The sequence below is a fragment of the Mizuhopecten yessoensis genome, unplaced genomic scaffold, assembly GCF_002113885.1.
Source record: "Mizuhopecten yessoensis strain PY_sf001 unplaced genomic scaffold, ASM211388v2 scaffold39, whole genome shotgun sequence".
Classification (NCBI taxonomy): domain Eukaryota; kingdom Metazoa; phylum Mollusca; class Bivalvia; order Pectinida; family Pectinidae; genus Mizuhopecten; species Mizuhopecten yessoensis.
The window spans coordinates 150,841-178,468 of NW_018403347.1; the positions used below are offsets into that span (position 1 = coordinate 150,841).

Consider the following 27,628-nt stretch of genomic DNA (forward strand, 5'->3'; position numbering starts at 1 on the left):
TTCTGCCCCTCTCTGTGGAATACTTGTTTCTCTTACCCACATTCTGCCCCTCTCTGTGGAATACTTGTTTATCTTATCCACATTCTGCCCCTCTCTGTGGAATACTTGTTTCTCTAACCCATGTTCTGCCCCTCTCTGTGGAATACTTGTTTCTCTTACCCATGTTCTGCCCCTCTCTGTGGAATACTTGTTTCTCTAACCAACGTTCTGCCCCTCTCTGTGGAATACTTGTTTCTCTTACCCATGTTCTGCCCCTCTCTGTTGAATACTTGTTTCTCTTACCTCTGCCCCTCTCTGTGGAATGCTTGTTTATCTTATCCATATTCTGCCCCTCTCTGTGGACTCTTTGTTTCTCTTACCCATGCTCTGCCCCTCTCTGTGGAGTACTTGTTTCTCTTACCTATGTTCTGCCACTCTCTGTGGAATACTTTTTTCTCTTACCCACATTCTGCCCCTCTCTGTGCAATACTTGTTTCTCTTACCTCTGCCCCTCTCTGTGGAATCCTTGTTTATCTTATCCATATTCTGCCCCTCTCTGTGGACTCTTTGTTTCTCTTACCCATGCTCTGCCCCTCTCTGTGGACTCTTTGTTTCTCTTACCCACATTCTGCCCCTCTCTGTGGAATACTTGTTTCTCTAACCCACGTTCTGCCCCTTTATCTGGAATACTTGTTCATCTTACCTGTGTTCTTCCTCCAACATGTTCTTGTACCAAACTTCGTGACAAGGATGCTGAACTTGTGTAGGCAGAGAAGAAAGAGCTGACAATGTTACATGCAGCATAAGCTAACAGCTCCTGTGGATTGCAAAAAAAAATCCATTAGCTACACCGATAATTTAAAAGTGAAATCTAATTAATTCTAAGACATGTCTCAGATATCAGTTACTTCCCTTCCCATACTCTTATACTCAGAAACAGAATTTGTTCAGAGGTGATCCAGACGCTATGCCTTGTAACAACACCATCACTTAGATTTTGCCGAAACCGTTTTGGGAAATATCAACCAATGTGAAATCACGAGAAACATGATTTACATACAGCCTCTAAATAAACCTGCGAACACATATACAAAATACACAATTAATAAACTCTATCCATCACAGGCACAACCAGAGACCTGCAGCTTGGGAACTAAGTTTTCTAAATCCTGACTAGTAAGCAGACTAGATGAATTGTTTAATATCTTGTTGACTGCTGTCATGATGGCATGGTCTCTGTGATATATGACACCAATTATAAGTAGAAGAATACCTACCACCAGAACAGATCAGTTACTTACTTACTTACTTGCATCGCCTCATGGAAATACATAATTGTTGGAAAAAGTTTTTGAGAAGCTTTGCAGTTTGCTGTTGTATATCTAGAATACTACTGCATTTATTGTTGTATTCACAAAGTCACTGTTAATTTTCCAAAATCCCAGGTAATAGTAGGGAGATATGGAGTCAATCATTATGCAGGCATGGGGGAGATCCGTAACATTTCTACACCATCGGTAGAATTTCTATATTCTCCATTACCTACTTAACGATTGAGACTATCAATCAATTACTACTAGAGTTGTTTTATATTTTTGCTTTTTCAAATGACTGTTCCTGAACTCGTTCTTATTTAATGATTTATATAAAATATACAAACTGAAAAAACCTATGTACACATTTGACTTTCCATTTCTTATTGAGTAATTGTGGATTATATGGGTTTTTTAAGAAGCTGTTTTTGTTTAAATGCCAATATGATAATTTGCATTATTATACACTTTAGCTTAAGTATAATACATGTAATAATTACTATCATTACCTGATTTGCATCAATTTCATATTCGTAATTTTTTGATAAAATTTTCCCCATGGACACCGAGACGGCAAACACGACAATCGCCAAGGCGACCGTATCACCAATTACGTCTGGTGCCAGCGACAAGTCTGGGGTTTTTGGCGATGGTAGTCTGCAAGAAAGAAATATCAACATACCTTCTGATTGAAAAATAATAAACACTGTTAATATTTTCATACATGTTTAACACTATATATTTATCATTTCTACCCATATCTATTTATTACATTTTGTTTATATGTGTTAGAGTTACCTCCCTTGAACCAATTCAGGTACTTGACACTAACAGTATGCGGGTGTAAGTCACTATACATGTACTTATAACTGGCTGGATACAAACAGCTATAGTGTAACCTATATAAACCAGAAACCTTTATAATCTAACAACCTATATAATAAACCAGATTTTCAACAATATATCAGGGTAGTCCATACTGTACAATATATCAGGGTAGTCCATACTGTACAATATATCAGGGAAGTCCATACTGTACAATATATCCAACATCACAACATTGTACTAAGAAACCCAAAACCATAGACAAAAACTGTAACTTAATTCACTGGAAAGCAACAATTTGGCCAGCATCACTATAGCTTAGTTAAATCGTTACTGAATTAAAAATCATACCTTGTGGGACTTTCATGAAAAATAATAGAGATGAAGTAAACAATATGTAATCAACAATAGTGTTCTGATTGTTCTGCTTTGAACCCTGGACTTCATATCGGTCTGGCCAGGCTACGTGGTCAATACCATGCTAAAGGTCTGGCCAAGCTACGTGGTCAATACCATGCTAAAGGTCTGGCCAAGCCACGTGGTCAATACCATGCTAAAGGTCTGGCCAAGCTATGTGGTCAATACCATGCTAAAGGTCTGGCCAAGCTACGTAGTCAATACCATGCTAAAGGTCTGGCCAAGCTACGTGGTCAATGCCATGCTAAAGGTCTGGCCAAGCTATGTCGTCAATACCATGCTAAAGGTCTGGCCAAGACGGAATTAAGGGGAGGTTACTTTGTATATGAAACATTTAAATACCCCCTTCCCCTCAGAAACAATCTCCCTGAGAAGTTTAAAACTTTCCCTTTTGAAGACTTTCTCCCTCTAATCTATATCCTTTTCCAAGAATTTATCCCCATTTCTCCTGTTTTGAAGAATTATTTTCTCTATCCCACTATAAGTACATACATTATAAATAGTTACCCACTTTCTTCATAATTACACAGGATATATCAAATTAACAGCTTCATTTGAAATTTACTGAAAAAGCTTTGAAAACAATTTCAAAAAAAATCTCAAACAGAGATCTTGTTCTTTTGACTTGTGAAGGTTGATAACTATGGTTTATATTGTGTGACAGTTTTACAGAATATCTTACCCTGTTGGAATGTTGCCTACAATGTCAACATCGTGTTCCTCCTTTAGTTTTACTAACAACGATATCACCGTCCCTAAAATTACCTGTGGAAACAAAGGAACAGTCGTAGTAACAATATCACCGTCCCTAAAATTACCTGTGGAAACAAAGGAACAGACGTAGTAATAATATCACCGTCCCGAAAATTACCTGTGGAAAAAGGCAATATCACAGGTATGTGTATAAGTCTGACATCTCAGATCACACGAGTGTCACAAAAAGGTTGATACCTGGTAAATAGGCAATATCACACGTAGGTATAAGTCTGACATCTCAGATCACACGAGTGTCACAAAAAGGTTGATACCTGGTAAATAGGCAATATCACACGTAGGTATAAGTCTGACATCTCAGATCACACGAGTGTCACAAAAAGGTTGATACCTGGTAAATAGGCAATATCACACGTAGGTATAAGTCTGACATCTCAGATCACACGAGTGTCACAAAAAGGTTGATACCTGGTAAATAGGCAATATCACACGTAGGTATAAGTCTGACATCTCAGATCACACGAGTGTCACAAAAAGGTTGATACCTGGTAAATAGGCAATATCACACGTAGGTATAAGTCTGACATCTCAGATCACACGAGTGTCACAAAAAGGTTGATACCTGGTAAATAGGCAATATCACACGTAGGTATAAGTCTGACATCTCAGATCACACGAGTGTCACAAAAAGGTTGATACCTGGTAAATAGGCAATATCACACATAGGTGGTTTGGGTGTATGGATAGGTTTCAAAGAAAACAAGCAACAAAATACACATTTTACGTAGTTTCTTCTCGGTTTTAAATATCATTTTACATCAATGCGCAAATTACACAGGTGCGCAAATTACACAGGTGCGCAAATTACATGGGTTTTTACGGTACATTTTATACTTCCTATAAAACATTACTCACTATTGCCCCGTAGTAATATTTATACTCATTGTATTTCATTTTTAAACTGCAGACTGTTTAATGTTTCTTTGTTTTAGGGAAAGTACACAATTATATTATTTATACTTACCATGATCAGTTCTATGGGAACTGGCATCTTCAGTTTGGGTTTAATTTTTGGGTTATTATTGATAAATTCTTTCACGCAATACAGAATCACAAGACACACAACTGAGGTTCCTATGGTTACTGGGTTTGTCATTGGAATGTTCTTGAAGAAATCTATGTAGGTCTGAAATAAAATCAATAAAATATTGTAAATTTGTGGATTAACTACATATTAGCATGATAATATGTCAGCATTTCTCTTATTAACATAAATGTAAAATAACCACATTTGAAATTTAATATTTGAACATTTTCCAGGTTATTAACAATAAAAAAGAATGACCTGATTTTTCATGAAAATTTTGCACTGGTAATCTTAATAGTCAGTCAATGTTGTGCAAATGAATAATCTAGAAGACAACTCGATTCTCCACACAATACACATGTAAATAGCTAAAGGACAACAAAGCAATGTTTTGACTTTGAAAAAAGGTCAATTTGACTCATTTTAACAGCATATCGTAAGCTTACAGAAAGCAGTAGGACAGCTATCATGACTGTAGACCTTATTACTTTATAAAAGAAGTTGTTAAATGGTAAAGCTGACCATAGATGGATGGATGACAGACAATGCCCAATTGCATGAACTCATAGGAACTTTGCAAGACAAGCCAAAAAACCTATCAACTCAAACTTAACAAAAGACTGTGACTTACATATACAAGTTTAAAAGCGCCACTGTATCGTCCTGTTGTGATCCCAAATATGTGTTTGATTTGGCTCGTAAACACATGACAGGCTGCCCCGGTGGTGAAACCACTAACAAGTGGATCTGACAGGTAGGTGGTCACAAATCCCAGGTGTGCCAAACCCATAGCCAGCTGCCAATAAATAGTCAACAATATACTTTTTCACAATAATTTCATAAAAAGTGTTTTGTTAGAAACACGTTTTTCTTTTCTGCACCCTAGTATTTATGATCATGCAGAGAAACAGAGTTTGACATCAATGGGACATATCAACTGGAAATGTGTATTTTACGGGAGGAATTTAGGTGGGGTCACTGTTTTGACATTGAGAGCTTTCCTTTCTACTGCTTCATATAGTATGATCATTGTGAGTGGCATTTTGTTAACAAACTGTAACAAATGTTCAGGTCACTTGGAACCACACCTTCACTTGAAGTGTACAGCAACAGACAATAAATTAACCCTTTTTACCCACCAAGTGATTCTGTAGGTCTAAACATAATGTACAACATTTTTTACCTTAATTCCCACAAACCTAAACTAATTTGTTTTTAAAACAAGAGGTCCAATGGGCCTGCATCGCTCACCTGGTATAAATCTCACACTTGTAACCCTAAAAGTGATCTAAAATAAAGCTACAGGCAAAATATCAGTATTTATGATTAAAATTCATTCAAAAGACCCATTTTTTTTTTTTTAAACATTCCACCCCTGTGATTGAAAGTTGAACAAAGTCATTATGTTAAACACATTTTATAGCCTTTCATCTCAGGATGCAATTTGCATAGTATAACATCCTGGGACCCATGGTTATTCAGAAGAGGTCGTTTAAAGATTTTAAACAAATTTGACTCCTGTGACCTTGAATATAAGTCAAAGTCATTCACTTTAAAAAAAACCTTGGTAGCCCTTGATCCTAGTATGCTACTGGCCAAATATCATCACCCTGGGCATTTTGGTTATTCAGAACAAGTTGTTTAAAAGTTTTTAACATATTTGACCCCTGTGACCTTGAATATGGGTGAAGGTCATGCATTTGAACAAACTTGATAGCCCTTTACCCTAGCATGCTACTGGCCAAATATCATCACCCTGTGTATTTTGGTTATTCAGAAGAAGTTGTGTAATGTTTTTAACATATTTGACCCCTGTGACCTTAAATATTACTGAACGTCATTCATTTGAACAAACTTGATAGCACTTCACCCCAGCATGCTACTGGCCAAATATCATCTCCCTGGGCAGTTAGGTTATCGAGAAGAAGATGTTTAAAGTTTTTAACATATTTGACCCCTGTGACCTTGAAAATGGGTGAAGGTCATTAATTTTAACAAACTTTATACCAGTTTGCTTCTGGTCAAATATCGACACCCTAGGCCTTTCGGTTATTAAGAAGAAGTCGTTTAAAGTAAAATATTGACGCCGGACGCCACGCCACGAAGTGCCAAGTGAGCTAAAAATAACGATGTTTAAGTATCATCAAAACTATAATTAGACTATCCATAAGAAAGCAGTTTCAGTCTCTTAACTGTAAATATTCATGTTTTAGTAGCATTTCTATTCCAACATGAACAATTTTAGCATATTTTTTCTCTGTAAAACACTGAATATCCAAAGACCAGTTATCATATATCTAAGGAAGAAGATGATGGCTAATTTATGATTGCCCTAACGAATCTGATTAACAATGTACCCTGGTGTACTTGAATATGACCTTGTTTGTCTAATTACTGGAACTATTCGCCCAGGCAATCTTTTGCCCTATGCCTATAAAATTCAAATTGGCCCAGTGTTAAGTTTGCCCTTTGATTACTATGTTTATGATGTTGTTAACCAATGTTTGCTGTAGCGAACAAAAACTCCCCCTCATTACAGAGGGCAGAAACTCCCCCTCATTACGTACAGAGGGCTGAAACTCCCCCTCATTACGTACAGAGGGCTGAAACTCCCCCTCATTACGTACAGAGGGCTGAAACTCCCCGCAAAACAGAGCTGAAGGAAACCTATCCTGGTATAAAGTATGTGTTTAATAATAATACGGCAACCAAAGTTCTTACATGGATGGCTCCGGACACAAAGGTGATTGCCATGGCATATTGCAGCCGTATCATCTCCAGGTCGAATTCGGTCATACATCCCTTCATCCAGTCATGGGTACCGTTAGATTCCAGGGAGCTGTTTCCAATCACAGAAAACGTGCTGTTCTCTGTTTCATTGACCATCAAACCAACAGTTGACTCCAAGGTCGGCTGGCATACACTGACCCCAGCAGGCATGTGTTTGTCCAGGGCTGACCCTATCATTAGACTAGCCACAGCAAATGTCCCTGCAATACATTATCACAAATCATGGCAGTGCTGTCAACATCCCTGAAATACAGCATCTTAAAACATGGTGGTATCATATGCTTTCTTATTATGATCTTCAATGGTTGAAACAATATAATTTCTACTGAAAATCATATTGCATGATTAAACAGGCCATTTGGATTGATGTCTCGCCTGCGCCCCACTTTGACCATCAATGCACATGTCAAGTTTGGTTGGTGTAGCACTTATAGTTTCAGAGAAACTAACTTAAATGCAAAAACTTAATGTTGATGGAGATACTGACAAAGTCAATGGACCATGAAAAGTAGGCTGCATCCAGGATTGGATGCATGGGTTGAGATGTACTACCTAAGATGCATCTATGGTGAAAGTTTGGTTGGTGTAGCACTTATAGTTTCAGAGAAACTAACTTAAACGCAAAACCTTAATGTTGATGGAGATGCTGACAAAGTCAATGGACCATGACAATCCTCTCTGTGCCTTCCTAGCCCCAGGGGTCGAACTAGCCTCATTTATTTAGGAAATGATTGCCCTCCCCCAATGAAGTTTCAGAGCAAATTTGGTTAAAATCATCTCTGGTTTTTAGGAGGAGATGCATTTTAAGGTAAAATTTTAGCTAAGTTCACCTACAGGGCCCTACCCCCCTGGCCTCAGGGGTTGAACCAACCTCATTTATTCAAGAAATGATTGCCCTTTCCTACTGATGCTTCCGACTAAAGGTTGAAATCCTCTCTGGCGTTTAGGTGGAAAAGCGTTTTAAAGCAAATTTAGCTAAGTTCCCCTTCAGGGCCCCGCCCCCCTGGCCTCAGGAGTCGAACCAACCTCATTTATTTAAGAAATGATTGCCCTTCCCTACTGATGCTTCAGGGCAATTTGGTTGAAATGCTCTTAAGCGTTTAGGAGGAGATAGGTTTAAAGAACAAGAGGCCCATGGGCCTTAACGGTCACCTGATATATTTATACAGAGAGTTGATTTTGTTTTTAACACGAACAGAAATATTATTCAGTGACAAAAAACAATAAAACCACCTTATTCAATATCTAGCATACAGATTTAAGACTAAAAAGTATTTGAAACTAGCACCTCTGATTCTAAACAAGGAAAATGAAGAAATTTTAGCACACTGACTCCTTTGGGCCCCACCCAACTCAGGGTTATGATTCCAATCAAGTTATTTTAAAACATGTAATATTCAAAGTATCATTTGCCATTATAAACCATAATAAATGTTGCTCCCCCCCCCCCCCCCCCCTCCTTCCCCAGGGAGTTAACATGAGACCCTAGGGTCATAAACCTTGAGACCCTTCCATCTATGAAGAGTTTTTGATTCTACCATATCAGGGTCTTTGAGAAGATTTTTTTTGAAATTTTTGTCAATTCAACCCTTTTTGGCCTCACCCATCAGCCCTGGGGGGTCAGTCAGGACTTATATGTGCATACCATCAAACTGCTACCAAATACTGATAATGCTTACCTAAATTTAATTACTTCCAATGAAAATTAAACAAATGTTGGTCCAAAATGTGATTTCCCTATATAAACTATAGTAAAGTTTACCCCACGGGTACACGTGAGACCCAAGGGTCATAAAATTCCCAATTTTGGTAGAGCACCTTGAGACCCTTCCATCTATGAAGAGTGTTTGATTCTACCATATCTGGGTCTTGAGAAGAAGATTTTTGAAATTTAAGTCAATTCAACCCTTTTTGGCCCCTCCCATCATCCCCGGGGGTCAGTCAGGGCTCATAGGCGCATACCATCAAACTGCTACCCAATACTGATAATGCTAACCTAAATTGAATTACCTCCAATGGCAATTAAACAAATGTTGGTCCAAAATGTGATTTCCCTATATAAACTATAGTAAAGTTTACCCCCTCCCCAGGGGGAAACATGAGACCCCAGGGTCAAGAAATTCACAATTTTGGTAAAGCACCTTAAGACCCATCCATCTAAGAAGAGTATTTGATTCTACCATATCTGGGTCTTGATAAGAAGATTTTTAATATTTTAGTCAATTTGACCCTTTTTGACCCGCCCCTCAGGCCCCTGGGGGCCAGGGACCAAACCGGCAACTATTTTTGTTGACCTTTGACCATGGAAGGTTTCTGCAAAGTTTCATTGAAATTGGTTCAGGGGTTTTGGGTAAGAAGTCGAAAATTGTTTACGGACGGACGACGCCGGACAAAAGATGATCGCAATAGGTCACTTGAGACTTGAGCTAAAAAGTTGACGACGGACATCGACGGATGCTGCGCTGCGGCATAAGCTCACTGGTCCTTCAGACCAGGTGAGCTAATAATATGCTATAATTTATGAAGGCCAGACGGCAACAGTTTCTGCTCTGGATTTAACAGTACTGCTGTTATAAAGCGATGATTACTTACCCATTGAAACATGCCTTGATGTCCCGAAGAAGAAATAAACAAGTGTTGGAAAGAAGGAGGCATACAGTCCGTATACTGGAGGTAGACCCGTCAACATACCATATGCCATGCCTGTATTATCAGAAACAAAATATTCATCATAGTGTAATTGAAGCAGTAGTTAATAATGTATCATGTAACTTCTCTCATTTCTCCAGGAATGCTCCACACTACAATATTCTCAGATCTCTCTAACTATTTATCATTCCCGCATGGTACTTCTCTAATTCATGACAACATTCCTTTTTCATCTATTGTGCAACTATTTTTACTCTTACAACATGTTAACAAGCCATTTAGATTGATGTGTCTCGCCTGTGCCCCACTTTGACCATCAATACACATATCAGAGAAACTAACTTAAACGCCAAAAACTTTAAGTTAATGGACCATAAAAGGTAGGCCGCATCCAGCATTTGATGCATGGGTTGAGATGTACTACCCAAGATGCATCTATGGTGCAAGTTTGGTTGGTCTATCACTTATACTTTCAGAGAAACTAACCTAAATGCAAAAAATTAATGTTGATGCCTGTCACCGCCGTTGCCGGAAAAGCAACACCTAAGTCTCGCTTCCACTTTGTGGCGGCGAGACAAAAATCAAGACAAATCAGTAGAATTAATTATCCCTAGTGGGAAAATTTGGGAGATACCATAAAAATTTGGGGGACTCACACAATATTTTGGAAGGGTTGACAGGAATGGTATTCTGGAGAGTGGAAATGAATTCAATCAATAACAAGGAGACTGCCCAAAGATAAGGTTATGTCATAAATTACCTTGAGGAATATGCATGATACCGACTGTTAGACCAGACACAATGTCGCCAGACAAATCCTTTTTTATATTGTACTCCTTTAGGATATCCAGGAAGGGAAAGATACTGTAAAGAAACTTCATACAACAATTCCCGGAACAATGGCATTTTGATTTAGCTTTACTTAAACTCTGCCTTAGTGTGCTCTGTGGACGAGTTCCAGGTTCAAATCCCTCGTCAAATTTCTGCTGTGAGAAAACTGGTCTTTCTACAACAAATTTGGCGCTTCCATTGGATCGTACATCCAGCAGCGATTCACTGAGGTCATGATCCTCAGCATTCATCTTCTTCCCTGCAAGTATCAGAAAAAGAAAACAATTATTCCATAACTTGCAAAAATAACATTCAAATAAATATTTCTGCATATTTAAAAGTTGTCACCGGAAATTGCATTATTTTCGATTCTTTATGCAGTTTTTTCTTCCTCTTCAACAGCTCCACTAAACCAAAATGTTATACTAAAGCAACTTCACTGTAATAAGACAAAATTAAAAGAAAAAGGAAATTAGGAGGCCAATTTCAGCTTTGAGGGGGCCCAGAGGATCCCCTTGATGGCCCCCTCAAAGCTTATTCTGTTTTACATACAAGTAAAACATGTGATAAACATCTGTATGTAGAATATCGGGTTCAGGAAAACAAACTTACAAATTGTACAGTGTGCTCTCAAACATCCCAAAGATTAACTGTTTATCACTTTGTTTTCCATTAAATCACATTTTGTAACACAGCATTTCCACTTGGAACCATGTTTAATTGGGAGTATAAGCCACTTTGAAGTTATGCCAGAAGATGTCCTACATTAATCCCTGATTATCACTTTTAAGTCTGATAGCAGCAACACACTGAGCTTTCCAAGACAATACATTTACACGGAGAATCCCTCAGACCAATGCACTTTAATGTACACCAGATGTATGAGTGATGCTACTTTCAGGCAATTCACTGTAAAAACTGGAGTAATTTGCATGCCTTTGTAAATTGCATACATACAGTGTACATGTAAAACTTTGAGATGAAAATGCAGAAAAACAAAGTTTCTTCACATACATAATAGATATTGAATTTCTCCCTCAAATAGAATCTCTAATACTGTTAATTTTTGACCTCTTATTTATTCTACACAGCTGCTATTATAAAAATTCCCACATCCACTGAATGTTGCCTAGATTTGACTTATACTGTTTCTGTCCTGTGTTAGGGCTTTATGTATAAAAGAGTAGTTTTCTAAAGAAAAGTGGAACCATATGCCACTGATTTATTTTCAAACAAATTAACAGGTTGGAAATGTATTATAACATAGTGGAGATTCTAAAATGATCTTAGATTCTTTAATGATATCCCAGCTATAGCTGAGCAGTATTAGAACTGAAATGAAGTACAGAATAGTGATTACATTTTAATCACAAGCCACCCCACTATATTTAAGTCCACCACACGAAGTGATTGAGTTTGCTGTTTTTTAACATACTTCATTGTTCTTTTCTTCTTAATTTTCTTCTGACAAAGTGTTTCTGGACCTTTTCTCTGAATTTGCTGGCCAGAAAATAATTAAATTTCACATAAGCATTGGTGCCCATGTGTAGATGTGCATAACACATTTCATTTTACAATTGGTCATTAAACATGGCCGAGTGGTCTTTATGATTCACGCCGACACATTATTGATATAGGCCAAGGTGATGCCATTGGTCCTCCTCATTTTCAGATTTCGTTCCTACTTAGTATGCAAGCGTGCCTTGCAAATTCTTTCCAAAGCATCATTTGTGACTAAAAAAAAATTGTTGAGACTATCATTGTGGCTATCAATGTGACCATACTAATGACTATCAATGTGACAATCCTTGTGACTATCAATGTGACTATCATTGTGACTATCCTTGTGACTATCAATGTGACTATCATTGTGACTATCAATGTGACTATCAATGTGACTATCAATGTGACCATAATAATGACTATCAATGTGACTATCAATGTGACCATACTAATGACTATCATTGTGACTATCAATGTGACTATCAATGTGACCATAATAATGACTATCAATGTGACTATCAATGTGACCATACTAATGACTATCAATGTGACTATCAATGTGACCATACTAATGACTATCAATGTGACTATCAATGTGACCATACTAATGACTATCAATGTGACTATCAATGTGACCATACTAATGACTATCAATGTGACTATCAATGTGACCATACTAATGACTATCAATGTGACTATCAATGTGACCATACTAATGACTATCAATGTGACTATCAATGTGACCATACTAATGACTATCAATGTGACTATCAATGTGACCATACTAATGACTATCAATGTGACTATCAATGTGACCATACTAATGACTATCAATGTGACTATCAATGTGACCATACTAATGACTATCAATGTGACTATCAATGTGACCATACTAATGACTATCAATGTGACTATCAATGTGACCATACTAATGACTATCAATGTGACTATCAATGTGACCATACTAATGACTATCAATGTGACTATCAATGTGACCATACTTAAGACTATCAATGTGACTATCAATGTGACCATACTAATAAATATCATTGTGACTATCAATGTGACCATACTAATGACTATCAATGTGACTATCATTGTGACTATCAACGTGACTATCAATGTGGCCATACTAATGACTAACAATGTGACTATCAATGTGACCATACTAATGACTATCAATGTGACAATCCTTGTGACTATCATTGTGACTATCCTTGTGACTATCAATGTGACTATCATTGTGACTATCAATGTGACCATAATAATGACGATCAATGTGACTATCAATGTGACCATACTAATGACTATCAATGTGACTATCAATGTGACTATACTAATGACTATCAATGTGACTATCAATGTGACCATACTAATGACTATCAATGTGACTATCAATGTGACCATACTAATGACTATCAATGTGACTATCAATGTGACCATACTAATGACTATCAATGTGACTATCAATGTGACCATACTAATGACTATCAATGTGACTATCAATGTGACCATACTAATGACTATCAATGTGACTATCAATGTGACCATACTAATGACTATCAATGTGACTATCAATGTGACCATACTAATGACTATCAATGTGACTATCAATGTGACCATACTAATGACTATCAATGTGACTATCAATGTGACCATACTAATGACTATCAATGTGACTATCAATGTGACCATACTAATGACTATCAATGTGACTATCAATGTGACCATACTAATGACTATCAATGTGACTATCAATGTGACCATACTAATGACTATCAATGTGACTATCAATGTGACCATACTAATGACTATCAATGTGACTATCAATGTGACCCTACTAATGACTATCAATGTGACTATCAATGTGACCATACTAATGACTATCAATGTGACTATCAATGTGACCATACTAATGACTATCAATGTGACTATCAATGTGACCATACTAATGACTATCAATGTGACTATCAATGTGACCATACTAATGACTATCAATGTGACTATCAATGTGACCATACTAATGACTATCAATGTGACTATCAATGTGACCATACTAATGACTATCAATGTGACTATCAATGTGACCATACTAATGACTATCAATGTGACTATCAATGTGACCATACTAATGACTATCAATGTGACTATCAATGTGACCATACTAATGACTATCAATGTGACTATCAATGTGACCATACTAATGACTATCAATGTGACTATCAATGTGACCATACTAATGACTATCAATGTGACTATCAATGTGACCATACTAATGACTATCAATGTGACTATCAATGTGACCATACTAATGACTATCAATGTGACTATCAATGTGACCATACTAATGACTATCAATGTGACTATCAATGTGACCATACTAATGACTATCAATGTGACTATCAATGTGACCATACTAATGACTATCAATGTGACTATCAATGTGACCATACTAATGACTATCAATGTGACTATCAATGTGACCATACTAATGACTATCATTGTGACCATACTAATGACAATCAATATGACTATCAATGTGACCATACTAATGACTATCAATGTGACTATCAATCATTGTTGCTATCAATGTGACCATACTAATGACTATCAATGTGACTATCAATGTGACTATCAATGTGACTATCCTTGTGACTATCAATGTGACTATCATAGTGACTATCTATGTGGCTATCGTTGTGACTACAGGGGCAGATTAGGGGACTGTATCAATTACATTGCTTAAAAAAATGAAGGAAATTATCTCTATGGCAACATTAGAGATGACAAACATTCAGGTCATACAGGACCACACAGAAGTAAAATGAGATGCAGCAAGGTGTGCCAAAAGACAAATGATTTTTTTTATTATTACATGTAACATTACAGTTGCCTAAATACCTGCAAGACATATGCCAGGTACATCAAAGAAAAGATTACTATTGAATTATTCTGTAGCTTTTAGAAATGTTCAGACAATTTTAGCTGCAATGTTGCAACTAGTATTGATGATACAAAATTTGTATTACCACACAATTCAGTTGTAATTGGATCTCTTCGACAGGTGACAAAATTTACTGATAAACAAAGTAGCTTTGATGTAAAATAAAATATAATCAAAAGGAATATAACAGCCACAACAAAATAATTATTAAACCATTAGATATATGTTAATAACAAAATAGTTAATGGTAACATCAAATTATATTTCAGTCTTAATACATGTATTGTAATAGAAGTTTTTTGAATTCTCAAACAGCAAACTACCAGATTTCAGCTCAATTTATACAAAATTTTAACCATTGCACGAACATAATAAAAATTACATGGTGCATAATTCAATAATAATTCATAACACAGGAACATGTCTGAAAATGAGAAAAGCATGTCTGTGTTTTATCTTTTGTAAAATATACAAAGAAAAAGAAAAATTGCATAATTTCACAAAATAAAACTTAATTCAATGACATGAAACATAAACTGGGGATAAATTTGATAATATATATTCAAATTACCATTGTTACTGAATGCAGCTGCAAAATTTTTGATTCTCAGAAAAAGACACCTGTTCCATTGCAGGCAAAATGCTTCAAAATATTTCACTACAATTTTTTTGTACATACTATATATAATCCTGCCATCAGTTTTGCTTTGGCTGTAACAGGTCTAGCTCTCTTTGGCTGTAACAGGTCTAGCTCTCTTTGGCTGTAACAGGTCTAGCTGTCTTTGACTATAACAGGTCTACCTCTCTTTGGCTGCAACAGGTCTAGCTCTCTTTGGCTGTAACAGGTCTAGCTCTCTTTGGCTGTAACAGCTCTGGCTCTCTTTGGCTGTAACAGGTCTACCTCTCTTTGGCTGTGACAGGTCTACCTCTCTTTGGCTATAACAGGTCTACCTCTCTTTGGCTGTAACAGGTCTAACATACTATATATAATCCTGCCATCAGTTTTGCTTTGGCTGTAACAGGTCTAGCTCTCTTTGGCTGTAGCAGGTCTACCTCTCTTTGGCTGTAACAGGTCTAACATACTATATATAATCCTGCCATCAGTTTTGCTTAGGCTGTAACAGGTCTAGCTCTCTTTGGCTGTAACAGCTCTAGCTCTCTTTGGCTGTAACAGGTCTACCTCTCTTTAGCTGTGACAGGTCTACCTCTCTTTGGCTATAACAGGTCTACCTCTCTTTGGCTGTAACAGGTCTAGCTCTCTTTGGCTGTAACAGGTCTAGCTCTCTTTGGCTGTAACAGGTCTAGCTCTCTTTGGCCGCAACAGGTCTAGCTTTCTTTGGCTATAACAGGTCTTGCTCTCTTTGGCTGTAACAGGTCTAGCTCTCTTTGGCTGTAACAGGTCTAGCTTTCTTTGGCTGTAACAGGTCTAACTCTCTTTGGCTGTAACAGGTCTAGCTCTCTTTGGCTGTAACAGGTCTAGCTCTCTTTGACTGTAACAGGTCTACCTCTCTTTGGCTGTAACAGGTCTACCTCTCTTTGGCTGTAACAGGTCTACCTCTCTTTGGCTGTAACAGGTCTAGCTCTGCTGAATGTTAAAACTCAGAACACTGTAATGTTGGTTATATTTTGTTATTTCATCTCTATTATTTTTCATGAAAGTCCCACAAGGTATGAATTTTTTTTCGGACATGATTTATCAACAGTTGTCATGCCGGAAAAATGTTTCCTGCATGGATACAGTTTTTAGCCGTCGTACGGGAATCCTTTAATTAGTCTGTTTTCTTCAGCTTTCTGTAGATCTAGAAAAACAAACTTACCAAGAATATAATTCTATTATACAAGCAAGTTAATTCATTAATTTAAAGTACAATATTACATATAATTGAAATCCCTGGTCCTATATATCAAGCTTTCTCAGACTGGCAAAGTGCCTGAGGTTACCAGACATGCGAGATCAAAACTACAAGCTTAGACGACCTGGACCTAAGTGAATGTTTCATGGTGACAAAAAACCCACAGATATTTGTTAGGTTTTGGGCACATTTTATTTTTTTTAGATCAATGTTGTGCTTATAAAATGTTTAGTGCTACAGGTTTCCTGTGAGTTTCATTACTCCCAGGTGTAGCCTTCAATGGTGTTTGGTTTTTGTTGTGGTGGGAGGGGTGGGGGTGGGGTTGATTGCAGAGTGTGAAATGAAATCATGTGGTGTGATGTCACAATTGTGATGTCACAATTTTGACGTCACACTTGCATTAATTATGACATTACATCCGACATCAACCTTTATTCTGATCAGAGATATATGCTACTTAATCAACACTTGCACTATTGACACTTCTGAAAGAGACAACAAATTACAAAATTGTTCTTGCTTGATTGTGTCAAAATAAGAAGTGTTAGTGATAATATGTAAATTTGTGTGAAAATATACTGTTTTCTACTGATTAGACAAGTGTGAGCTGTAATGTTACAAAATTATCTCTGCATGCATATGGGTTAAATCAACGATGCTGTTCTTATCTGGAGTAGAGTATCTTACTGGAAAAATATCAAAGGAAACTGAAAAAAGTCCCATAAACATGTCAGCTTACACATTCTGTTATCAAATCAACATGCTGCATACCAAAACAACAACAATAAAATAAACAACAACAATGCCTTACCTACGGCCAGACAGTCGGTGCTGATGCTAACTCTCAACACTTATCAGAGACATAATACAATAAAACGTCCAAAGATAATTCCTGTACACAAATCCTGAACTATGTTTTAAGATGCTTAAGATACTGGTTATATTTACGGAGCTGGGACGAACCTTAAAATAAACGTTACACGCTTTCAGCAAACCACAGACATTAATATACTGTAACAGACACAATATAGGATGACATCAGTTGTTTGCTCCTCAAGTCCACTTGTTTTACTTTTTCAGAGTACATTACGATAATTAACCTTGTTTTAGCTATCACTTGATGTATTCAATTAATCAAAAATTCACTGTCAAAACGACCACGTTATTTTTTCTCCTGCTCTTCATTCAAAAGCTAATAACATGTAGTTCATCACAACTATCGTGTTCATAGCTTGAGGACATGGCCCATTTCGTCATGTTTTTATTCATTTTTTTTTTTACATTTTTATTTAATTTCCTGTTGATTTTGACTTTTTTACCTGTTGATATGATAAGTAATTTAATTTCCTTAACCAATTGACAGGTTTAAGATTTCTTAACACAATCTAGTTTTCAAACAATATTGAATTCAGTTTTTTACTCGACATTAAATCAATATTTATATTATCTATAGGCATTATGGGCAATAAGACCTTTTGTACATGACTTTGTGTCCATGAAAAATATGGCACAAGTTAATCAGATTTACGAATCCTTTAATTATCTATAAACGATTAAAAATTGACATTTTATAATAAAACCATATACACATATAGTAATTGAATGTTAGAATTATCTTTCTTGAAAAACTTCACAGTAGTGAAATAGTAAAGGTAGCCGGTTTCCTGAAGTACAGAAAAATGGACACATGTGACTTATTGATAAAATACAACTGACTTAATGCCTGGATTGCTTTGAAATACTTTAACATTGAGAGAACACACTGTTCTGTCAATAATAAACATACAATATTCATCAGTTTAATATTAAACATTAGAATATGCGGAAATTGTGATACTGTCTCCCTACACTGGGTTTTCAACCAGGGATGTACTTCCTATTTCCGTTTATCAATACACTCCTACGACCTTAATCCAAACTAGTCCAACAGTCACAAAACTTCACATATACATACTACACGTACGTAGGTCACAATATTACCTATATTATCTGCTTCAGTGGTTAGAATTAAATTTCCCTTCATTTCCTCCTTTAAGATTTTGCGTTTTATGCTAATTCCATCTAAGTGGGGGCACTTTACAAATGCTAGCTTTATTTGATTAGACCTGCAGTAAACTTTTTATATTTTCTTATGTAATTTACAAAGGTATAACATCATGTATAACGTCAATCACTTCACAGGGTACAAATGTATGGCTACAGATTATAGTTATTATTCATCTCAACCATATGGCATATATTTAGAGGAACTAACAGATAATAATAGTGATCTTATCACCAGACATTTACATTGTCAACCAAGTCAAAGAAGTGTGGAACTTATCATAGGGGCATGAATAAACACAGTGCATGCCATAGGGTCACAAATATTGCCCATAAATATCTCAAGGGGACTGGTTATCAAGGGATCACTTCAATATGTCTGCCGATTCATTCATTAATAAGACATAATGCCTATCTCTTTGAGGGCAAATACATCCCAATATCCAGAGGGGGGATTCATTCTCCTAAATTATGCATTAAGTACAACATCATGCAGTCAGCTGAATTTTGGTAAAGCACCTTAAGACCCTTCCATCTATGAATAGTATTTAATTCTACCATATCTGGCTCTTGAGAAGAAGTTTTTTGAAATTTTAGTCAATTTGACCCTTTTTTGCCCCGCCCCTCAGGCCCCTGGGGGCTGGGGACCATATACTTCACAATTCTGGTTGACCTTTGGCCATGGAAGGTTTCTGCAAAATTTCATTGAAATTGGATCAGGGGTTTTGGAGAGGAAGTCGAAAATGTAAATTGTTAACAGACGCACGAAGACGCACGACAGATGACGCACGACGCCGGACAAAAGGTGATCGCAATAGGTCACTTGAGACTAAGTGTCAAATGGGATCATAATATTTGGAACTCACAATCATCTGAGATGCTCGATTCAACAATTTCATCAATATATAATTACTAACATGTTTCAGCAGTATAGCTATGGACCAGTATATAACCAAAACGATGTTCTGACTATTAAATGGTTTGAAATAGGCCAGCAGCACTTTAGTAAGATTTGTAAGGTGTATAATATAATAAAACAATTTTCCGTCCAATTCTAAATGCTGGTATCCATGGCACTCGGAACCCCACACCTGCATGGAGCCACATACACTGTAGGTAATGGTGGGTTTCAATGTTATAAACTATGAACTTTATATTTATGGTGATAATATTAGGACAAACAAAATCATTGGTGTTGTTAAGCTCTCAAAAGATCACAATCAAGGCAGGTAAAGACGGAACTTTTTCTTTTTTTAAAATAAATTCACCAAGTTGTTTCAAGACTTTAACAGAACATGAACTTGTAAAACATACATTGTAAGGGAAACTATCAAATGTGTCTGCAAGACGTGTCCCACGCAAAGATGAGTCATTGATTGACAAATTCCTATAAAAAGTAACAATGACCTTGGCATGCTGACCTTGGAACCCAGAAATACATACTATTATTCTTTATCAAAAGCCTTTAAGGAAATTGAGCTGTTAGAGAGTGTCACTGAAATTCGTTAAAATATATTGAATTTGTTCGTTACAGTTGTGATGGCCTTCACCTTTGATTACCATACACACATTCATTCAAGGAATTTTCGTACTTAACTTTTGTATAAAATGTCATCAAAACCTGTTAACATAGCTAAAACAGACACTGAATGGGGACTCTAAGGGATAAGACACTGAATGGGGATTCTAAGAGATAAGACATTGAATGGGGACTCTAAGAGATAAGACATTGAATGGGGACTCTAAGGGATAAGACACTGAATGGGGACTCTAAGAGATAAGACACTGAATGGGGACTCTTAGGGATAAGACATTGAATGGGGACTCTAACTTAAGGGATAAGACACTGAATGGGGACTTTAAGGGATAAGACACTGAATGGGGACCCTAAGGGATAAGACACTGAATGGTGACTCTAAGGGATAAGACACTGAATGGGGACTCTAAGGAATAAGACACTGAATGGGGACTATAACTTAAGGGATAAGACACTGAATGGGGACTCTAAGGGATAAGACACTGAATGGGAACTCTAAGGGATGAGACACTGAATGGGAACTCTAAGAGATAGGACACTGAATGGTGACTCTAAGGGATAAGACACTGAATGGGACTCAAAGGGATAAGACACTGAATGGGGACTCTAAGGGATAAGACACTGAATGGGGGCTCTAAGAGATAAGACACTGAATGGGGACTCTAAGAGATGAGACACTGAATGGGGACTCTAAGAGATAAGACACTGAGTGGGGACTCTTAAGAGATAAGACACTGAATGGGGACTCTAAGGGAGAAGACACTGAATGGGAACTCTAAGGGATGAGACACTGAATGGGAACTCTAAGAGATAGGACACTGAATGGGGACTCTAAGGAATAAGACACTGAATGGGAACTCTAAGGGATAAGACACTGAATGGTGACTCTAAGAGATAAGACACTGAATGGGAACTCTAAGGGATAAGACACTGAATGGAGACTCTAAGGAATAAGACACTGAATGGGAACTCTAAGGGATAAGACACTGAATGGGGGCTCTAAGGGATAAAGACACTGAATGGGGACTCTAAGAGATGAGACACTGAATGGGGACTCTAAGAGATAAGACACTGAATGGGGACTCTAAGGAATAATACACTGAATGGGGACTATAACTTAAGGGATAAGACACTGAATGGGGACTCTAAGGGATAAGACACTGAATGGGAACTCTAAGGGATAAGACACTGAATGGGAACTCTAAGAGATAGGACACTGAATGGTGACTCTAAGGGATAAGACACTGAATGGGACTCTAAGGGATAAGACACTGAATGGGAACTCTAAGGGATAAGACAATGAATGGGGACTCTAAGGGATAAGACACTGAATGGGGATTCTAAGGGATAAGCCACTGAATGGGGACTCTAAGAGATAAGACACTGAATGGGGACTCTAAGAGATAAGACACTGAATGGGGACTCTAAGAGATAAGACACTGAATGGGGACTCTAAGAGATAAGACACTGAATGGGGACTCTAAGAGATAACACACTGAATGGGGACTCTTAAGAGATAAGACACTGAATGGGGACTCTAAGGGATAAGACACTGAATGGGAACTCTAAGGGATAAGACACTGAATGGCCGGACTCTAAGAGATAAGACACTGAATGGGGACTCTAAGAGATAAGACACTGAATGGGAACTCTAAGGGATAAGACACTGAATGGGGACTCTAAGGGATGAAGACACTGAATGGGGACTCTAAGAGATAAGACACTGAATGGGGACTCTAAGGGATAAAACAAAGGGGTGGAATAGGTGGGTAGCACTGTTGCCTTCATTATTAAATGGTGTGGCAAAAAAAACTATAGGCATTGAAGTCACTGGTTTTTGTTTGTGAGGTCTATTAGTCAGCACATAATGTGTTTGTACATATCTTGTACAGAGATGATTTTTCTGCAAAGACTTATATTACGAAAGTTTATGTTTGTGGTGTATTTTAGTGTTCAGGTTCTTGATGAGCCCTATCCTTTCTTTTCTAAATATAACACAAGTTACTCCGGCTTTGGATGTCTGACCAACGACTGCCAGAACCAGTGTATTTGTTACAATTCGTTCATGCATTTTCGTTCAACACACATATTGAAGTAAATCTTAAAACTGAGAATGATTAATTTATAACCTTGATTTCGTAACTACACCCTTATAGTTGCTTTCTTCATATTAATAACTACAGTCTTTAAGTCTACCTTTTTTCTTTCCAACTATTTTTGTAATAAGATACATTAAGGTGCAAATCACAAATAAATAGTCAAAAAAGTCAAAATGTGTGAAAATGACCCTAAATAGATCTTTATTATCAATATGCCTTTACCTTCAACAGATTTCCAGTGGACATGAAATTATGGAGAGGGATAAAGGGCCTAGTAAGTTGTAAGAACTTGTGCCCAATCTCTTTGACTGTTTAATGTCAATAGAGGGAGAGGGATAGAGGGCCTTGTAAGTTGTAAGAACTTGTGCCCAATCTCTTTGACTGTTCAATGTCAATAGAGGGAGAGGGATAGAGGGCCTAGTAAGTTGTAAGAACTTGTGCCCAATCTCTTTGACTGTTTAATAAAATATGTTGGAATGAACATAAGAACGCTTCCGAAAACATCAAAACAAATCACATAAAATGACAACAGCACTTCAAGTAAAGTCAAAAGTAAATCTGCTGTTGTTTACTATGTAAAAACAATCATAAAATACTTTTTATCACCTTACTTACAATTTAAAACTGAACATATCCATTTTATGAGCAGATCTGTCTGACTGGTAATTAATATTCATCTTCATGTTGTTTTTTCTGTACATGGTATTTTGTTTCAGTGGTGCTATAACTTGCTTCGGACCAGGTGAGCTAACAAGAGGCCCATGGGCCTTAGCGGTCACCTGAGTTATATCATAGGTACTGGTAGCTTTATTTTATTGTTTAGATGTGATGTGGAAATCAGCATGTAAACTGAGTGAAATACAATACTTGTCATGTCATCAAAGGAAAAGAATTTTAAAATATTGGTAAATGTTACCCTTTAGCCCCTGGGGATGGGGCTGGAATTCCAATTTTTCAATGTAATACTCTCATCCACCAAAGATAATTCTGACCAAGTAAGAATACTTTTCTGCTGAAAATGGATAAAATATACCCAAAAGTGTTATTTCCCTATATAAACTATAGTAAACTTTACCCCCCCCCCCAAGGGGAACAGATGGCTCAGGGATCCTGAATATGCCAATTTCAATAAAGCTCCTGATGATCTTTGTATCCAATACTGCACTGAAATTGACTGTAGTACCTCTGAGTCTGGAGAAGAAGATATTTGAAACATTGGTTAATTTTCTCTTGCAGGCCCCACCCTGGCCCCAGGGGTTGGGGTAGGAATACCAATTTTACAATTTTGTAGCCTCATCTACCAAGGATGATTCTGAACAAGTTGGAAAAAATTCCATCCACTGGTTTTTGAGAAGAAGTTGAAAATGTAAAAAGTTTACGGATGACGGACGACAAAGGACGGAAAGTGATCGGAATAGGTCACTAAATTGAGCAAAGCTTAGGTGACCTAAAAAAATTGGGGAACAAAAATGGAACAATTATGACTATCTTTGGGCAGTGCTGTGTATGAAATGGATGTATATAAATATTTTCCCTCAATAAAGTTTTATCGGTACCAGAAAGTACTCTGAAACTTGATTTATTATATCATATTTACACCTTCACAAGAATTCCATTACTATTATATATTTGTATGTTAACAGTTCAATGTGGAAACCATTGCTATAATTACCTATTGAATAATAAGTTTATGAGATTTCCAAACTTTACTGCTTTTATACCTTCAGCCATTTAGGAAAATCACCTATTAGTCGGTAAGAATGTTAACTTGGTCAGTAATGTATAAACGACAGAGGCTAGTATTTGTGAAGGTGTAAATTCCTGTTACTGTTAAATATATATCAGATATACACGTATACAAATTAATCCAGACAAGGTGTGTTGGTACTTCTGTCTCTATAAATATATATATAATACTGGAAGTATTTATTATATTCATCACAGAATCATGCTACAGACTTTATTTCCTAAGAAAACGAGGCTGACCCAATTTTGTCTTTTTCTTGCTTTTAATTGGTAATAAAAAATCGTAATTGATTCCGAACCTTCCGTTACGGCTGCTGCCGGCTTTTGCAAGACAAACTGTTACGTTTATAAACTTAAGCTACAATGGATATTATAAATATATTAAAATGTCAATACATTTCATTTGTTTATAGGAAAACAAGGATCAAACCTGGATATCAACTTTTAAGTGTGTAGAGTGTGTATAAGGCTAACTTATGTCAAAAGAACAGTGTATTAATTAGAATACTAGGAACATTGAAACAGATTTACATTATATAGAAAGGAACATTGTTACAAATTTACATTATATAAAAAGGAATATTGTAACAAACTTACATTATATATAAAGTAACCTTGTTACAAACTAACATTATATAGAAAGGAACATTGTTACAAATTTACATTATATAAAAAGAAATATTGTAACAAAATTTACATTATATAAAAAGGAACATTGTTATATAGAAAGAAACATTGTAACAAATTAACATTAGAAGGGAACATTGTTACTTTACATTATATAGAAAGGAACATTATAAACAAATTTACATTCGAAGAGAATATTGTTACAAACTTACATTTTATGGAAAGGAACATTATTACAAATTTACATTAGTTGGGAACATTGTTACAAATTACGGTAACATTAGAAAGGAACATTGTTACAAACTTACATTTTATGGAAAGGAACATTGTTACAAATTTTACATTAGAAGGGAACATTGTTACAAATTTACATTAGAAGGGAACATTGTTACAAATTTACATTAGAAGGGAACATTGTTACCAACTTACATTATATAGAAAGGAACATTGTTATATAGAAAGAAACATTGTAACAAATTAACATTAGAAGGGAACATTGTTACTTTACATTATATAGAAAGGAACATTATAAACAAATTTACATTCAAGGGAATATTGTTACAAACTTACATTTTATGGAAAGGAACATTGTTACAAATTAACATTAGAAAGGAACATTGTTACAAACTTGCATTTTATGGAAAGGAACATTGTTACAAATTTACATTAGTTGGGAACATTGTTACAAATTACGGTAACATTAGAAAGGAACATTGTTACAAACTTACATTTATGGAAAGGAACATTGTTACAAATTTTACATTAGAAGGGAACATTGTTACAAATTTACATTAGACGGGAACATTGTTACAAATTTACATAAGAAGGGAACATTGTTACCAACTTACATTATATAGAAAGGAACATTGTTACAAACTTACATTATATAGAAAGGAACATTGTTACAAATTTACATAAACAAAATATTGTTAATGATTTAGTCAGTACATGCATATTGAAAATAAATTTGTAACAGATTTATAATGCTTAAACTGGAACACTGTTGGACGATTACTATCATGTTTAAAAGAACTTTCTTATTCAATTCACTGTATCAAAAGGCACTTGTAACAGAAAATGTTATATGAAGTTGAAAATTTTAAAAGAATTCACTTATTATTATCATTTTCAAAATAAGCCAATATTTTATTATGATGTATATTAGTTACTATGTTTAACTTTGTATAATATATTTATGACTTTGTATTGTAATGTAATATTCAACACCTTTAACAAAAAATAATTTAACTCCCAACATCAAAATCTCTTGAATATCATTTATCTCTGAAAATTATTTTTTAATGTATAAAACTAATTTTTAAAATATTAAAAGGTGAAACATAAAATCATTGTTTTTATATCATGGGTAATATTCAATTTCACAAAAATCTTAGTAAATTGATCCAAAAGAAATCTTACCTTCAGATGAATGCAACTCAGTTACTATCTGCTTAAGAATTAAATTCAAATAAATCCAAGCTGGAGATTTCAACTCAGTCTTCAAATGAAAAAAACAACTAAATATATTTGTTTCTGCTCAGATAAAAACGACTTTTTATAGCTACGTTACCGAGTTGTATGGTTACGTTGCTCCGTATTACTGGTGAAGGTTTACGTTGTTAGCTTTAAGATCGTCTGGCCTGGGGTCTTAGCTTGAGATATCTACCATGCTAATATAACTGTATCCACATCTTTGCAGGTATGTTAAAATGAACTGTTCCTTTGCCCCACCACCAGGTAAATACTACTACGATAGCCAGGTAAATCATTACTGATACGACAGGTAAACTCATATCTTTTGTTTACCTGTCAGAGGTAAAGTAGTCCGACACATCATAATGTAGACCAATGGTCATAAAAATGGGGCAATAGACGCTAAATGGTGACACAGTTATGTCATAAGCAACACGTCTGCACTAAGCAGGGAATTTCCCAGATAGTTTGGTGTTAGCCAAGTTCCTTACGGTAAGCTTAAGAATGAAATTGTCAACACAGATATTACATTCCAAAACAACTCTTTGTGTTTGTTTTCAAGAAAACAGGATTTTTCAAAGATTATTTCTAACTTTTAAAGCTTAATTGTTACAATATTTATAAAGAAATTCAGCAAATAATATAGCATGTCTAGCAAGTAGAAAAATATTCACATTTAATAGGTAAAAAATAATTCAGATAAAAAAATGGTTAAATTAAATGGTTAAATTTTCTAGCTTACTATAAATATACAACAGGAATTGACTGATGCTAAATTTTGGTGTCATTTTTATAAAGAAGGAAAGTTATAATTTATCAACTGTAAGGCTATTCTAGTCAGACACTTGTATCACATATAACCTAACTTGTCTTATGAGGCCTTAAATGTTTCAACAGCCAACTGATCATTATTTAACATCTATCATGCTCATTCTTTTGTTAATAAGACACAGTTTACTCCATACAACTGCCCTTAAATTGAACTCCAAACAACCTTAACCTCATGCCAATTCATCTGCAGTACAGGTGCAGTATACCTTTGCTGCTACTTTCTTAGAAATATTTTCAAAATTAAAACATTTTCAGTACATTTTATCATTTTAGAAAATTAAACACTAATTACTATTAATAAAAATTCCTATTACAGATACTGTACTTGCTTAGTCTTCCTATTTGGACATTTCAATCTCAATCTTTT

General features: G+C 35.9%; 1 protein-coding gene across 7 annotated transcripts in view; it reads right to left on the reverse strand.

Moving 5' to 3' along the window:
* The window catches only part of LOC110447468 (prestin-like), a 126,011-nt gene that overhangs the window by 15,395 nt on the left and 82,988 nt on the right, over positions 1–27,628 (reverse strand). For 5 of the 7 annotated variants that reach the window (XM_021493309.1, XM_021493227.1, XM_021493473.1 and 2 more), the window contains 8 exons: positions 10,535–10,864; positions 9,718–9,828; positions 7,057–7,325; positions 4,967–5,131; positions 4,273–4,434; positions 3,217–3,299; positions 1,802–1,949; positions 683–796 (listed from right to left, as the gene is read on the reverse strand). In XM_021493309.1, coding sequence (XP_021348984.1) covers positions 683–796; positions 1,802–1,949; positions 3,217–3,299; positions 4,273–4,434; positions 4,967–5,131; positions 7,057–7,325; positions 9,718–9,828; positions 10,535–10,864 — 1,382 coding nt within the window. Of the gene's footprint in view, positions 1–682; positions 797–1,801; positions 1,950–3,216; positions 3,300–4,272; positions 4,435–4,966; positions 5,132–7,056; positions 7,326–9,717; positions 9,829–10,534; positions 10,865–26,376; positions 26,451–26,527; positions 26,550–27,628 lie in introns of those variants that run through there. The other 2 variants (XM_021493706.1, XM_021493626.1) reach the window with 2 other exon arrangements.